Source organism: Diospyros lotus, chromosome 8 (assembly GCF_014633365.1).
Source record: "Diospyros lotus cultivar Yz01 chromosome 8, ASM1463336v1, whole genome shotgun sequence".
NCBI lineage: Eukaryota > Viridiplantae > Streptophyta > Magnoliopsida > Ericales > Ebenaceae > Diospyros > Diospyros lotus.
The window spans coordinates 10,283,101-10,300,017 of NC_068345.1; the positions used below are offsets into that span (position 1 = coordinate 10,283,101).

The 16,917-nt window shown below is 35.2% G+C and overlaps 1 protein-coding gene and 1 non-coding gene across 2 annotated transcripts; both read left to right on the forward strand.

The window, feature by feature from the left end:
• Window positions 1-9,447: 9,447 nt before the first annotated feature.
• On the forward strand, window positions 9,448-13,828 carry LOC127808343 (RHOMBOID-like protein 8). Its single transcript, XM_052346850.1, has 6 exons — window positions 9,448-9,780; window positions 11,728-11,891; window positions 12,003-12,166; window positions 12,254-12,519; window positions 12,615-12,741; window positions 13,396-13,828. The coding sequence occupies exons 1-6, from the start codon at window positions 9,485-9,487 to the stop codon at window positions 13,516-13,518; spliced, it is 1,140 nt and encodes a 379-aa protein (XP_052202810.1). The 5' UTR covers window positions 9,448-9,484; the 3' UTR covers window positions 13,519-13,828.
• A 2,743-nt stretch (window positions 13,829-16,571) lies between these two features.
• Window positions 16,572-16,644, forward strand: TRNAR-UCU (transfer RNA arginine (anticodon UCU)). Its single transcript has one exon. It is a non-coding gene; the product is annotated as a tRNA-Arg (tRNA).
• The last annotated feature ends 273 nt before the right edge of the window (window positions 16,645-16,917 follow it).

Genomic DNA, 16,917 nt, shown 5'->3' on the forward strand with positions numbered 1-16,917 from the left:
ATACATTACAAAATATTTACATTTCTTTAGTTCAAGTAAATGTAATTTATATTTATATTTACTTTAATATATAAATATAAATAAGAAAGTACCTCATTTGAATTCAATAAAAATATCTAAAAAATTAAAATCCATAATAATAAGAAAATATAATTTTGATTTTAGAACAAATTCAAAATTTAGCGATTTTACCACCTCCAAAATACATATCTTTTTTTTCTTGAAAAATCCATTAAAAATTATTTTAACAACAATGAATATTAGTTATTAAAATATCGGGAGATAATTTTTCAAAATAAAAATATTTTCTTATAAATCCCCTTATAATGCACTAATATTTTAGACTTAAAAAAAATAACATTTTTTGGTTCATTTGAATACAAAAAATACTATAATACTTAAAATAAGTTTTCCACCATAAGACATATCAAAAATCTATTAGGGGATTTAAATATACAAAAAATAGTTTTAAATCCATTAGGGAATTTAAATATATCAAAAATAATCTTACTAAAATTAGATTTTTTTAAACATCAAAATACACAATAGGTTAATTGGACAATTTGGCTCAACACATTATGATGGGGTTTATTGGTCATTGACGAAGACACGTGAACGAGAGAGAAAAAGACACTACAAAAAATCAAGTATTTAGGGATGAAAAAATTCGTCGCTAAAGCTTTAAATTATGTCGCTAAATAATTTAGTAACGGATTTAATGATGGACAAAAATCTATTGCTAAAATTGGAGTCGCTAAATTTTAGCAATGAAATAATTTAGTAACGGAATTAGCGACGGAATTTATCCATCATTGTTCAGAGACAGAATTTCAAAATCCACCCAAAATTTGTGGTTTACATTTGGGGGTTTATCACACATTGAATAGCCTATGTCATGTGTAGATTCATAACATGCATTCTAGGTGTTTGATAAAATGCCCCAACTAATACTCTCAAACAAATTGCACTGCTAGTTTGAAGATTTCGTTGCTAAACAACGATGGGAAAAATTCCGTCACTGTTTAGCGACGGAATGACATTCTGTCACTGAATCAGCCATGGAAAAAAAAAAAAAAAAGCAACGCCTGCACTCTGTGCGGGCGCCATGTGGCCTCACCTCTGCTCGCCCCTTAGCGAGCCCACCAACTGCCACATGACGATGTTGGAATTATTTTCCAGCAAGAGTATTTTTCATGCCTTTTTCAAGGATTGAACTCTGGACCTCCAAACTCACCCTTGCACGCGCAACTAGCCGATCTATAAGACTCATTGGTTTATCAAGCACATAAAATATTTTTATAGTTTTTTTGTTTAAACTTTTCAAAATTACATTTACACCCTCAAAAATTTTCAAAATTTATTTTAAAAATATTTCATCACTCATTTTGAATTTAATTTAATTATTTTTTATTTTTAGCGACGGGTATGACCTCGTCACTAAATTTTAAATTATTTATTTATTTATTTTACTTTTTAGCTAAATTTTATATTTTTATTTAATTTTTTTCTTTTTTAGCGACGGATGACCCTGTCGCTAAATTTTAATTTTTTTTAGTTTTTATCGATGGGTGTGGCCCTGTCGTTAATTTTTTTATTTTATTTTTTAGAGACGTGTGTGAGGCCGTCGCTAAATTTTATATTTTATATTTAATTTTTAGCAATGGATGTGGCCCTATCGCTAAATTTTACATTTTTTATTTTATTTTTTAGTGACAAGTGTGAGCTGTCGCTAAATTTTATGTTTTTTATTTATTTTTTAGCGACGAGGATGAGCTGGTCTCTAAATTTTACGTTATTTATTTATTTTTATTTTTTAGCAATGGGGATGACTTTATTACTAAATTTTATATTATTTATTTATTTTTTATTTTTTAGCGAAGGGGATGACCCCGTGCTAAATTTTATATTATTTTTTTAGCGAGGGCCCCATTGCTAAATTTTTTTTTATTTTATTTTATTTTATTTTTATTTTTTAATGACGGGTGTGACTCTATAGCTAAATTTTATATTTTTTTATTTTTATTTTCTAGCAACGGGATTTTCATCACTAAATTTAGTGACGAGTTTTTTCATCACTAATTCCGTCATTAAATTAAAAAAATATTTAAAAATATTAGTGACGAAATTTTCATCATTAATTAACGACAGAATAATTCCATCGCTAAAAACTATTTTTCTTGTAGTGAGAGTTGTAAAGGAAAGAGGAAGGTGATCGTCAACAACATAAAAGAAGAACAAGATATGATGGGTTGTAGTTGGTGATGTAGAAGAAACAATGCAAATAGGGGTGTGTAATCGGTTATAATCGAATCGAACTACCCGAACATTACTAATCAAACCGAATCAAACCAAGGCATATAACCGAATCAAATCAACCGAGTCATCTAAACTAACCGCACAATACTTGTAATAATCGAACCGAATTGAAAATCAAACTTTCCCACAAAATAATATAATAGACCGAACTAAAGTTTATCCTTACTGTTGTTGCTGACCACCTAGATGGTTGACAATTCCAATTATCAGAATTGATCATCGGATTCCCTTAACTATAGTGGTTCATATATCAAAAAATGAGTTTGATCCAACGATTGTTTTTTTGTATATCTAAAAATTATTTTTATGATAAAAAACCTCAAGTCACGTTTTCGGAAAAATGTCGTCAACCACTATCCATAACGTATTTCGATGATTGGAATTAGCCATTAGATTCACCTTGCCTTAGTGACCCACGTACAAAAAAATCAAAAGGATCTAATGGTTAGATTTTAGTAGATCTAAGTTTTAATATAGACTACCCACCCACAAGAAGTTGTCAAAAAACTTATCTAAGAGGCCATCGATGTTAACGGCCGAGCACGATGGCACAAATCAGAGAGAGAGAGATATGCTGGGTCGGCATCAGCATTGGTGTCAGAGAGAAATGAAGGGCTGAGCGAATCAGAGATGAAGATGAAGGGCTTATTCAGCTTTGGCCAGTCGACCCTTTGTCTTTGACTTTCCAACCTCTCTGAGTCTCCATCTTTGTCGTCGGCCTTTTGTCTTTATCACCGAGGGATGGTGGTGCTGATAGGGGTGGAGGTAGTGGAAGGGGGTGGCCAAGTCGAACGATAGAAAAGAAGAAGATAGGAGTAAGGGTGAGTAACGGTTCGATTTGTTCTTGATTAATTGACCAACGAAAATCGAACTAATAAAAATTAATCAAAATTTTTGTCAAAAATAACTGAAACATACATTGAAATAATTGAACCGAACCGAACTAAATCAACTAGTTCAGTCGGTTCTGTTCGATTAGTTCGATCTAATTGAACCTCTGCACACTCCTAAATGCAAAGAGAGAGTTTATAAAAGAGGGAAATAAAGATGATTTTAAAATTAGGGTAAAAATAGTCAATTTATATACATATATTTCCTACAAAATATCCCAACATGCAGTTGGTCTTGTATTCATATGTTTGACTTGAAATTTGGTGCTTGACCTGGTCTCAAAACTTGATGTTTTATACATTTATATATATATCAAAAATATTGTCACTCAATTTATGTTTAACGTTTTTTTTTGTTAATTTTTAGAAAAGTAAACCCTAGTTGGATCATGAAGAATCCAAGCCTCCTAATTTCTTAAATATTTTCTGAATTTTATTTAAATTATTTTAATAAATAAATTTGACCCCCCCCCCCCCCAAAAAAAAAAAGAAACACTAAAATTCGTAACTAATCCCATCTAAATAAATCATAATCCATCACTAACCCAAATCTTTCCATAACACTCATTTCAAAAAGAATATTTTTACATAATTTTCATTATTAGATTGAAAGGTAAAATTGAGCTGAATCATCATTCTATTTATAATTTATTATTTAAAGAAAAAAATTTAAATAATCGAGATTATAATATGTTAGTTTCAATTCACCAAAAGTAAACTTTTGTTAAGAATCATTTAAGACAATATTACCAACTCCTAATATTTTAAAATTGTGAATTTTAATCAGTCAAAACAATTAAGAAGCACACTATTTAATATTCAAATTCAAAATTTCAAGATGCCAATCCCATCAATGATGTTTTCAAGATCGATCCATGAAATGTGGGTCCAACAAGAAAAACTTGTTTGTGCTTTAATAAAGCCTCCAAATGGAAAATCAACAAGTCTCTTGTAATGCTTAGTTCATTGTCAACCACACTGTCTTGTAATGCAACCTTCAATTAATTAAACAAACAAAGCACAGCACAGATAGATAGTTGTTGCCATTTTTCACCTTGGGCTTATCCTCTCCTATATATATTGTCAAGCCTGGCCAGCATGCCTTGCCTTTCCCTTACCCCACTGTCACTATCAAAATTCAAAATACTAATTGGGCCAAGTCTTTGGAATTGAAGATTAAATATTTAATCTCTGGTCCCATTTCATTAGTTAATAGATAAACAATGACAACAAAAATGAATTGTTTTAATTACTTGTATTTTATGTTTAAATTATAATGACTTGATATGTGATGTAAAGTGGAGACAGAAAGATAAATGATTTTTAATTGCCTTTATTAAATTAAGTAGATATTTGAAAGGGAAAAGATATTTAAAAAAATTAATTAAGAAGTATTGGGTTTAGATGAAGTGTTGGATTATACGTATGGCGGTATTAGTAAATTTATAAATTTTCACACATCAAAGATATGCAGCAGAATATATAAATACACACTATTCATACATTGGATGTTTAAGCAACACGATAGTCTTATATAATGATAATCGGGAGACGGTGAGGTCTTCCTGTAATGATCAGATTCCCTGATGAATGGGTGGCTTGCTGATGAATGTGTGCCCTAAAATGATCGAGTGCCTTCTAATGACCAAGTGGTCATGGTTGACCGAGAGGCTTGTCAAGACTAAGCAACCAGTTAGAGGCGTAGGTGGAGGTTTCTGCATAAACTCTCTGATGCTTAAGTTAGTTTTCGAGTGCTTGAGTCCAAAAATTAGACTTAGAGTGGCAAAGTGACCTTACTTGAGAGAGAAGACAGACATTCTATTTATAGAGAAGGGAGATGAGAACACATGACAGCCATCCCGGGTGGCATATTCTTGGTATATTTCATGGAATCTTAGAATATTCTTGTGGGTCCCATAGAAGATCTCAAGTTCGGCTCAAGGAACGCCTCAGGAGGGTTCATTGGCTACGATAGAGGCTTCCGAGAGTTGATGGCCATTATGACAAAGTGGGCACTCGATCACGGCTGAGTTGTTTTTGCTAGTTGCTCTTCAATAGTGGATTTTTTAGCGTTGATCCTTCTTGATCGGCCAATTGTTGTTTGTATATTGAATGTGATCATGGACCTTCTTGACCAAGTGGCCACTTGGTCAGTGCCTTGTTCCACATTTGCCTTGCTTAATTATACAATTGCTCAACAAGTTGTGCTTCATCTTTCATCATTGGACCGATAGAAAGTATTTAATCGGGTTATACTTGTTGTTTACAGGGCATATCAAATATAAAAACAAAGAGAAGTTAAAAAAAATTGCAGGTGGTTTACGATGCCATTGCCATGCATTTGTTGTTGGGTTCAAAGGATTTGAACCCTTTTTAAAGATTTGAACCATTCGAAAATTGAACTTAGATTTTGGTTTGAATCCAATCAAAGCTTTGAACTTATAAATTTGGATTTGAGTGAACCACGAGTTGCTTCAAAGGTTTCAAAGAAAGTGAGAGATGGGAAAATGGAGTAACAACATGAGAAGAGAAATAGAATAGGGATTGGGGAATGAAGGAACAAGAACATGAAAGAGAGAGAAACTTACTAGTTACTTCTTTTTCATCTTCCCTAACCAAAGTGAGCGACACTTCATATTCTTCAATTTGTTGCCACCGTTGAAACCCATAAATCTAGGCATTTGGGTTTGATTATGTAAAGGGAAAAAGAAGATGAGAGAAACAGAATAAGATTATAGAGATCAATCCAATAACTATTGTCCTCTGCACGAGATATGAAAAATGAAGAAAGGGGAAAGAAGAGAAAAAAATATTTTAAATATAAGAACAAAATGGTCAATTCTCATAGTTTGTTTGTCTATGTCATTTTTAAAAATACAAGAGTGGTCAATTGTAATACCCCGTTTTCCCACAACGTGCATTACCTCGAGATTTCGGGAATATTTTTTTTTTTTTATATCATATACACAACATAAGCCCCTCGATATACATACCCTCGTTATAATCATTTCCCGACAATCCCGATCATACTTTCTTAGCATATCAAAATTTAATAATTAATAGACTAAGACAAGTAATATCAATCACACCAGCGGAAGCAAGATCGAAACCTCAATAATATATAATTAACAATTTCTTTTTACAGATAATAACCGAATCGATGTTTCACATGAAAATATCAAAATATTATATAACTTCTGAACATCGTATTCATAGATAAAACCTATGAAAACTAAACATAGCAGCTACATCTTGATGACATTCTTTCTCTTGGCACCACTGCATTCACCTCAAACGTTTGAATATTCCAAGGACATAGTCCAAATTAGATGCTGAATCATCTAAGTGAGAGTTCAAAAACATTTTCATGCAGATATGCAAAATCATATATAAAACCGATAAATCCCGACACGCCCCAGCCTAAGAGAATCCCACATAGCACTTAGCCCTAATCGGGGAAAATGCAATCTCTCTAAAGGCGACACGACCACACCGACCCATTGACAAACCAATCTTGCTTAAGAGGGACAACCTCGACATATGAACCGGGGAATCACCCCATTGTCATTGTTAGGCTTTACGCTCCTACTCAAAAGCATTCTAAAACCCAACGTAACCCTAGCCCCAAGAGTGTCACATCAGCACTATCCCCGAAATCCACGATATCTCGGCCTTAATGCTATTGCTCAAAGGAACTTGGGGTGGTGTCCACTCTCAGCCCCGCCACTTGAGCCAACAATCGGGGTGGTGTCCACTCTCAGTCCCGCCACTTGAGTACCGTAGGGTGAAGTCTGTCTCAGCCCCGTCCCAAGTGGGTCACATAGCATTAACCCTTGGCAAGCATTCCGAGTGCTGACACTCGTGAGCTACGTCACAGGTTAACAACCCACGTCCCACGTGGACAACACAACATGCCAATGCCGAAAAATCATAACATGTATAACATAAAATCAATAGTTCGATGTATGCAATTTATCTTACGAAATTCAATGCATGTGTAAACAACCGTTTGAACAGACTATCACAATAAACCAAGCCATAGGGATGAACACTCAAAGTAAACCATTCACATACTACTATAAGTCTTTTCGGGTAGAATCACTCACCTTTAGGCACAACTCGAATTTCTTCTTGAAAAGCGCGGTACGTCTCGATTTGCGTGCCCACTTCGAACTTCGCAAGAGTTACTTCGTCTCAACCCCCAAGGCACCCTAATCATCACATTTATCCAAAAATTATAATTTTTCTTAATTTTCTCACATTTTTCCTATTTTTCTCCCATTTTCTTCTCTAATAATCCAAAATAAATATCTACACAACTATTTTCTCAAATATTTTTACACAATAATTTATAAAATAATTTTCCAAGAATTTTGGAAAAAAAAATCAGAAATTACCTATGTGGCACACGTCCCCACGCATCTAGGCGTGTTTCTGCGAGTGAGGACAGCGCGTGCATTGCACGTGCATTGTCTTCTCCGGCCAGCTGGTCGCCAGCGGTTGCTCCGATGCCCCCGAAACCGGTACCCCCTGAAAGCCTACGAAGAGTCGATCCCAATCCCACTGGTTTCAGGCCGAAAGGACACCGGGAAGGCTCCCGATCGAGCGTTTACAAGTGCGGCGTGGCGGTCCGCCTCCCTTTTCTGGCCACCTTCGACATTTCCTGAAACCAGCTTGAAAACTCACGAAAATCACCAGAAATGCTCCCCTCGCCTCAAGGATCAAAAGCCTTTTATTGGCTTCCCTCAATTGGCCCTCAAACTCGAGCTACTTGGTGCTTCAAATTCGGCCGAAACCCTTGGCTATTTATAGGTCAAAACCCACCCCAACGTGGCCGATTTCTAGCCAAAACTCTTCCCACAGGCCTTCTAGACCATTCTTGCCCATGCCCTGAAGAAAATGAGCTTCCAAATCGCCAGATTTTCTGGCCAAAATCTCGGCCAGATCTGCTATGTGCGTGAGCTTTTTTTGAAAATTACAGTTTGGCTCTCTGAAATTTTCTTTTACATTTTTGGCCCTTATCCTCAAGCCCCTGATCTTTTTAGCACCATCACTAAGGCCCTCAAGATTAGTACTTCTCATTTCTCCCTTGAAACTTTCAAAAAATTACCGTTTTGATCTCCCTCGGGCAAATTTAGAAAATTGCACTTAGGCCCGATTGATCGTTTTGACCTCAAATCCACTCGATTCAACCTGAAACCACTTAAGGGTTGTTCTATACATCAAATATTAGTCCTAGACACACTTCGTTGATTTTTCGGACATCGTCTATAACAATTTGGTAATACGACCTAATTGGCAGCTGTATTTTTGCTGTACCAAAAATTGTTCCCGATCTCATTTCTTTTATCACTAAAAATTATAATTGAAATCACTCGTCGATACTATACCTTTTTCCTTGGCTATCTAGGGTCCGGGGTACTCCCTCTGACTAATTCGGTCGTCCAAAGCTATGTTAGTGTACCCTATAGTTCTATTTTTTTCCAAAATTCCATTTATGCCCTTTATCAAATATCCTTTTTATCCTCAAATTATTCCCGGGTATTACATCAATGACTTTTAGTCAAATCTCAAGAGTGGTGTGTGACATTTACCCAAAATTTTACAAATAAATACAAAAAATTGATAAAATATGTGAGGTTAAATTTTGTAATAAAAAGGAATAAATCTAAATATTAAGAATACCTTTATTTTTCTAAAAAATCCTATATATATATATAACAAATACATATAGATATAAAATAAATTATAAATTACAGCTAGACCATATTGTTTGGATCATTTGTACAAACGAAGATCATTTGTGGCTTAAAAATGTTTTTAGAGATCATTATGGTTTATTTTTTGTTTGGACATCTTGTCAAAAACATTTTTGAATTAATGAAACATGCATTTGAGTAAAAAAAAAAAAAAGGTAGAGACCTCCAAAAACATTTTTAAACAATATGTATATAGTTTGAATGCAATTTATTCTAAAAAATACAATCAAAATTCTTCAAAATTGTAAGCAATTGCAGGATAGATTCAGCATAAAATTTTATGTAAAAACTCATACCAATTTATGAGTTTGCAAGTATCCATTTCCATCTTAAGTGGGCACTTAATGGGCCAAATTTTTGTATCTGAAAGCCCACTTAACCAGCAGAAATTGGGCTCAATCTTGAAGCCCACGTGTTCCCCCCTTCTCTTCAATTATATCTCCCGCCAAAAGATAACCGCCTAGCTGTCAAAAACTGCAAATTCTCTCCCCCCCTTTCTCTCACACACACAAACACACAATGGCGGCGACCGCCAAAGAGGAGGCGGAGATCGAAATCAAGCAGTCCAGCCAAGTGATTGAAACTGTCGCCGCCTCAGAAGAGAAGGTGCCGTTCTTCAGACCCCTGTCGGAGGGGAGGGAGAACACTTGGATCGTCTCCCTCTTCATCGTCCTCCACCTGGTGGCTTTCGCAGCCACAATGATCGTCAACGACTGCTGGCACAATTCTCACGCCCATTGCGCTCTTAAACCACTGGGAAGGCTCTCCTTTCAGCCCTTATCGGAAAATCCGTTGCTCGGCCCCTCAGCTTCGGCGTGAGTTGCAGCGTTCTGTTTCTCCTTTTATGCTCTCTATTTTCGTTTCCCTAGTAGGTCTTGTTCTGGAATTTCTTTTGATGATCGTTTGTTTGGCCTGGTTTGATTTGTGAGAAAACTAGGAAATGAAATGCCAATTGTTTGGCGTATATTTTGTAATTAGAATATATTGCGTGGTTTCATCAAGGTTTCTTGTATTCTCATTTCTGCTTCTGCTTGGTTTCTGACAACACTGAGGCAACCAATTAAATTTGTTGTTAGTTTCTTTGATTAGGTTAGTTTTTCACGATTCCATATAACGCTTCTGCTACGTTTCTAAGGAAACTTGAAGGAAAATGAAAGGGACGAAGTGTCAATTACGTGGTGTGCTTTTGAAATTCTTGGTCTGGGTAGAACATTTTCTTGTTCACTAACCAGGCATCTGTTACAGAAGCATTTCTTGCATTCCATTGTGTTTGTGCTCCGGAAACGGATAAAACGAGAACAAAATGAAGTTTTAATTTCTATGCTTTATATTGGAAGTAAGGGTTTTTGTTTCCTGGGGTCTCAGAAAATCAGACAACTCCCACATTCCAAGTCTACTTCCCATTTTTCCAGATATTCTCTAACTGTATCTTGCCCCTCTCAGCTATCTCTTTGGAAATTTTTTGTTTTCAAATACAATTTTGTTTTGCATTATAATACACACATATACAGATCATACTGTTACCCAGCCATCTTGCTTTATTTCTTTTACTTGGACTAGATTGTTCCTGTCCAGTTTTTAGTCTAAAAAGTTCTAATTTACATATGCATTGGCATTTGTGAATTGGGGTTTCTAACAACTTTTGTTTTAGTACACTTGATTGCTTTGAATTTTGAAATATTCATGGTCTAATAGCCTTTTTCTTATTATTTTGAAAAAAAATTAAGGAAAATGGATGGATAAGATCTGCCTGTTAGTTACCTGTGTTTTTTCCCCTCATATTCTTCCAACTTATATGGACATATGCCATATGCTATTGCTTCCGATGGTGATGACCTGTATTGTTTACTCCTTATGTTTCATAGAACATTTCCTTTATAAATCAATATAACACACGTTTTTCTTTTGCATGGTAGTTGAAAGTGGGAAGATGGCTCAGCCAAATTCTGGAAGGATTTTGTTTTGGACACCCATAACAGACATTTGGTAGTATATACCGTGCCCTATGAATAGGAGTAACCTTGTGAGCTGCCATCACAAACTTAAGCTTGCTCAATGCGATGACCCAAGCAAATATGAATCTGTACCATGAATCTAAATGCAAAATGGAACTCCTTTTGGTATTCCAAAGGACAATTTAGTTATTTGCATTACTTTTTCAGTTGGTTTCCAGATTCATTCCTCAAAGAGTTGCACTCATCCGTCCACCCATAATGCCACTGCTGCTTTTATTAGTTCGCCAATGGCTTCCTTTAGCCAAAGAAAAAATTTTCAACTATGGAAATATAATCATTGACAGCTCACGAATGCTTGGAACCTGAGTTCTTCACAGTACCGTGGTTTACCAGCACCCTTGATTGTGTCCTTGACCCAGTCCCCTGGTAATGTGCTTTCACAAAATTACAGGAGTCTGATCTCTGACCCCATGCCCCTCGGTTACTTAGATCAAGAAATTTATGGCAGTGAATTTAGTCTATGTATTTCATGTTTGAGAATGCATGAACCTGCTTGCAGAAAGTATCTGCCTCCTTATGGAGCTTAGATGCGCGTCTGAAAGAACAAAAACAATTTTTCTTCAGAACCGTTTTGCAAGATAAAATGTGGTGTTGGTTCAGCAATGAACTAGTTTCAGTTGAAATGTTTCCCACAATTAACAACCTAAAGTTAAGCCGTTTTCTCAATTATTCTTCAGATGCTCCTGACATGAAAGTTCATATTTGATTGCTGCTAATTATTGGTAAATTCACATTCTTCCTTTTCAGGCTAGACTCTATGGGGGCCCTTAGAGAGTCAATTTTGACAAAACATCACAAAACTTGGCGCCTTTTTGCAAGCCCATGGTTGCATGCAGGAGTTTTCCACCTTCTAATCAATCTTTCCAGTGTTATCTTTGTTGGTATTCACTTAGAGCAAGAATCTGGACCACGTAAGTTTTCCTTGCTTTTAATTTTTTTTTCCAACTGATGGGAGTTATACCGAGCACCATTTCTTGTACCAAACAAGTTCACATTCTTTCTTTTTTGTTTCTGTTGGGCAGTTAGAACTGGGATTATCTACCTACTCTCTGCTTTTAGTGGTAGTTTGGTAGGTGCACTGTTTCTCAGAGATGAGCCATCAATTACTTCTTCCGGTGCTCTATTTGGACTACTTGGTGGTATGCTTTCAGGTCTCATCCGAAACTGGAAGTTTTACAGCAACAAGGTTCTTCAACCTTTTTTTCAGTTTTAAGAATCACCTAGCACCTGCTGGCCTTGTAATTTGGTGATTGATAATTTTGTTTGATTGCAGTTTGCATCTCTTCTAGCTATTCTGTCTATCTCAGTGATCAATATTGTCCTCGGTCTGCTACCTTATGTGAACAATTTTTCAAATATGGGGGGATTTATATCGGGATTCCTTCTTGGATTTGTGCTCCTCTTCAGTCCTCAGTTTGGGCATATGGCTCAAAGTAAAGCAGGTTTATTTGATTACGATGTCAAATGTTCTGTCAAACTAAGGCAGAAGTTGGACAGGCCTGTGCTGAGGAGTAGTTTTCTTGTTCTTTACAGCCTTCTGTGAGTAAACTTCCCTTTCCTGGACACATTATCTTTCAGCATTACATTGAACGCATCTTATGAGATCTTATAAGGGGAGCCTCTACCATGTGCAGAATTGCAGGAGTTACTGTTGCAGTTTTTCATGGGATAAATGTAAACAAGTACTGTGGCTGGTGTCGATATATTGACTGTATACCCTCCAAGTGGTGGAGCTGCAAGGATAAGCCGGTGTACTGCGAGGTACAATCTTTCAGTCAGCAGTTTAAACTGATTCAAACCAAGCAACTTTAATGAGCATAAAGTGATAGCAATAGAGATAAACACACTTGACCATCTCTGTTTGTGATAATGAAAATTGTTTCTTGGGAAGGAAAAGTTACTTTGCCCAAAACCTTTCTGGGAAAACTTTGTTTTAATGAAAGGACCACAGTGGCTGTGGTCATATGCAAACCTCCATGTTTTTCACACTATCTCTTCAGTCAGAGATTTAGCCTTCAAGATGATGTAATTTGTGGATAATCTCTAAATCAAGAGGTACATTCATTAGGCACCTTATATTAGCCGGAGCAGGAAGTTATCAGGAAGAATAATTCCCATCAAAGTTATTTTCATTGAGAGAGAGAGAACAAACATATAAACAGCAAAAAAGGAAGATGAATTTTCAAACTTCATACAGGCTTAACTCTTAGTGGTTATTGAGTAGAAATGCTTGAAGTTCCGGATGTTTAGGCATGGAAATTGTACATGCACTAAAAATATTATGGACTATCTACTGTTATTCTCTTCGACAACAGATGTTGATCTCACTACGAATATTTCCTTTCTATTGGGTACTTAAATCTGGCTCCATAAAGTTGAAAATTGATACTTACTTGAGTTGTATGGTAAATGCAGACTGTAATAAATACGGGGAGGCTGACTCTAACATGCATAGGCGACGATAGATACAGGGTTTTCCCCTTCACTGATATCTCACAAGAAAGGATCAAGGACTTGTGCAATCTGATATGCTCTTAGAAGGGTGAGAATTTTCAGCAACTAGCAAGTTTCTCTGTGCACTGAAACTAGTTGGAGTTGGAATTCTAGGATTGTGTTGAGGATGAATATCCATCTCATCCGGAAACTGTGTGCTCATGTATAGGAAGGATCAAGCATCTTTGGTGGTAGATAAGAATGGTTTCATGCATGCAATTCAAAAATATTCAACAGTCGGTCATAAGGTGCATTTGGCATATTTCTTGTGGGGTGATGAGTAGTTGGAGATCCTTCTCAGTGTTAGCCAAGTTGTGGCTTAAGCCTCGCAGATGATGAGATTTGAAAATGTCAGTCGAATTTGATGGGTGAATATGGTTAATGAAATTAAGACCATTCATTTAGTTGATAATTAATAATGAAAAAATAAAAAATAACAAAAAGAGTAAAGAAGAGTTAAATAATTAAATATCAGTATGTGACACTTCATAAAGTATGGTAAGTATCAATTTGAATTTAACTTAATGGTTATTATGAAAATAAGAAAATTGTTAATGTATTAATCCTGTTTAATCGGCCAAACCAACCAAGAACAAGTATAAATTGAGAAAAGTAAAGAACACAAGAACACAAAGATTTTACGTGTTCGGATCAATAGATCCTACTCACGGCAAAGGCTCCGTTTCTAGTCAATCTATTATGAATGTTTTCGATTGCAAGAGATTACATCGATTTACAATAAAGAAATTAAGATCAATATACAAGTACAACGATATTGAATACAATACTGAAAATAAATACACTTTCAAGAATAAGAGATAATCTATTCAACTTGATCTCGTGATCAAGACAAGTATTTGCATTCTTATTAGTTTCAATCCCTCACGCTTCAGTTGATTTTCAACAGAGATTAAACAATACCAACACTTACTAATAGATCTTACTAACAAATCGATCAATCGAACAAGAGAAGGATTTTCAAGGAAAGAGACTCTCACTTCGAGTGTGTCGAACATAGGGTTTCAAAATAAGAGGAATATCATGTCTGAACCAATTAGGGCATGAAGCTGCCCTTATATAGCAGCAAGCAACCGGGCTGGGCTGAGGCAAATCGCATGGGCCACATGACAAATGGGGTTGGCTCATAAATTAGATTTCGGCCTAATGGCTAATTTGCCCACAAAATAATCAGCAAATCATATACACATTTAAACTTCAATTAAATGTAAGTAAGATAAAACCCAAATGCATATATCAAAATGCAAATAAACAGCACATATCAATTATATGAAAATACATTTTGAATCATAGATCCTAACAAAAACAAATACTTTTGAGTTGATAAGGATATATAGAATTGATATGTTGCTCGATATTGCCCCCTGCACACACTACACCTCTGTCTACTGCTCATGTTCCCCTCCCCCCACCCCCCCCCCCCCTTTCCTCCCCAAAAAAAAGATTCGTGTTGGGTAACATATCAGTCCTCTGAACATATAATGACTAGTTTGGTTTGATTTTTTTGTTTGTTATAATTTTTTGTTAAGAAGATAAAACTAAATGTTGCAATTGATAATACTGTTGATTTTTTTTTTTCAAAATTTGAAAATAAAAATTGAAACAATGTTTGATAAAATTTCTATGTATTTACATATATTATATTTCCAAAAATACCCATCTCTATGTAGAAAAAAAAGAAAGAAAATCGATGGTTGGTTTATTGGATGTTGGGTTGAATGGAGAGAAAACTGTGAATTTGATTTCTTTCCAAAAGAAAACCATGCTCATATTTATCTTTTTCAAATGAAAATCTGGGTTTGTATTTTTTGTTCAAAACTTAAAAGTTAAATACAGTAAAATTAAGGTTATTAGCACCAAAAATTCAAATATTTTCACGTTTTTATGGTTTTATCCAAAAATTTTAATTTTGCCAATAAGGACCCGATTTAATTAATTAATTGGTTGCAATCTTATCCACGATCTAAATCCGATTCGTCGGCGTCCAAGACCCATTGACGTGGCATGTCATATGACATTTTAAAACATTTTAAATGACCCCCACATGCATATGTGTAAAAAAAAAGGCCTATTAGCACAAAAAATTTAAACCTTTTAGCGTTTTGCTATTTTATCTAAAAGTTTCAATTTTGATAATAAGGTCTCAATTTGATCAATAGTTGTAATTTTATCTACGACTCGGATTCAATTCGAGAGGCATCCATGACCGGTTAACCCTATGAATATTTTGAGTGGGCCCCACATGCATATATGTAAAAAATAAAAAATAAAATGATATTAAATATATATATATAACATATATAACATATATATATATCTGCACAGAGAGAAGGAAGTAGATGGAAGACGACAATGATGACGGTTACGATGGTGAACGACGGTGACAACGCTGGAGGTGATGATCAATTTTGGCTTGCTCCTGCTTACGACGACAATGACTGATCTGGAAGTCGAATCAACCATTGATCTAGGCTTCCTCCTACTTAGGGCCACCTCATAGAAATCGACCGGTGACCCTTTGCACTTGCCGGCCGATGACGTCATTTGTCGGCTGCCTCGCTCTTGCCATTGGTTGCTTAAGCCCCATTGACGTTAACAATCGACCATCAAGCTTCCAGATTGGCCTCCATCACCACCTCTAGCTTATAGATCGATCGCTGCCTTTAACCCAACATCGTTGCTTGTTACTGTCCCCGTTCTCTACCTATCTTTTTTTGTAAATATATATATATATAACATACACACACACATATATAACATATATTTAACATTGTTTTATTTTTTTATACATGTAGATGTGGGGTTTACTAAAAATATTTAAAAATGTTAGATGGCATGCCACGTCAGCAGGTCTTGAATGCCGACGAATCTAATTTGGGTCATGGATAAAATAACAATTAATTGATCAAATCAGGACATTATTATTAAAATTAAAATTTTTGAATAAAATTACAAAAACACAATAAAATATTTAAATTTTTCATGCTAATAGCTCTAAAATTAATGGCAACAGCAAACTCTATTGCTAGTATCAGAGGCAACAATTTAAATATTAATTTAAATTAGTTTAATATTCAAGGGCGCCCATGGCCTAATGGATAAGGCGTCTGACTTCTAATCAGGCGATTGTGGGTTCGAGTCCCACTGGGCGTGTTTGCTTTTGCGTGTTTAGGCCCAGGATTTTTTTATTTTTATTTTCTGGCCCAAATGCAAGTAAGGCCCAAACAAACTATCAAACAGTTAATTATAGATGTAAGTTTTTAATCATTTTAGTACTGAAGTTGATTGTGCACAAGATAATTATTATACTTCTATTGCCTTTTTCTTTACCAACCATTATTGTTGCATATTTTTGTTCGATCTATTTTCTTTGCTAGCTCTCATTTGCTGTTGAAATGTATTTCTTAATTCTTGGGATCAATCAAA

Excerpts from the sequence above, each read along its gene's own strand:
- LOC127808343 (XM_052346850.1), top strand. The coding sequence starts at position 9,485 with ATGGCGGCGACCGCCAAAGAGGAGGCGGAGATCGAAATCAAGCAGTCC. Across the intron at positions 12,167-12,253 it reads GGAAGTTTTACAGCAACAAG|TTTGCATCTCTTCTAGCTAT; the intron begins GTTCTTCAACCT and ends GTTTGATTGCAG. Across the intron at positions 12,520-12,614 it reads CTTGTTCTTTACAGCCTTCT|AATTGCAGGAGTTACTGTTG; the intron begins GTGAGTAAACTT and ends TACCATGTGCAG.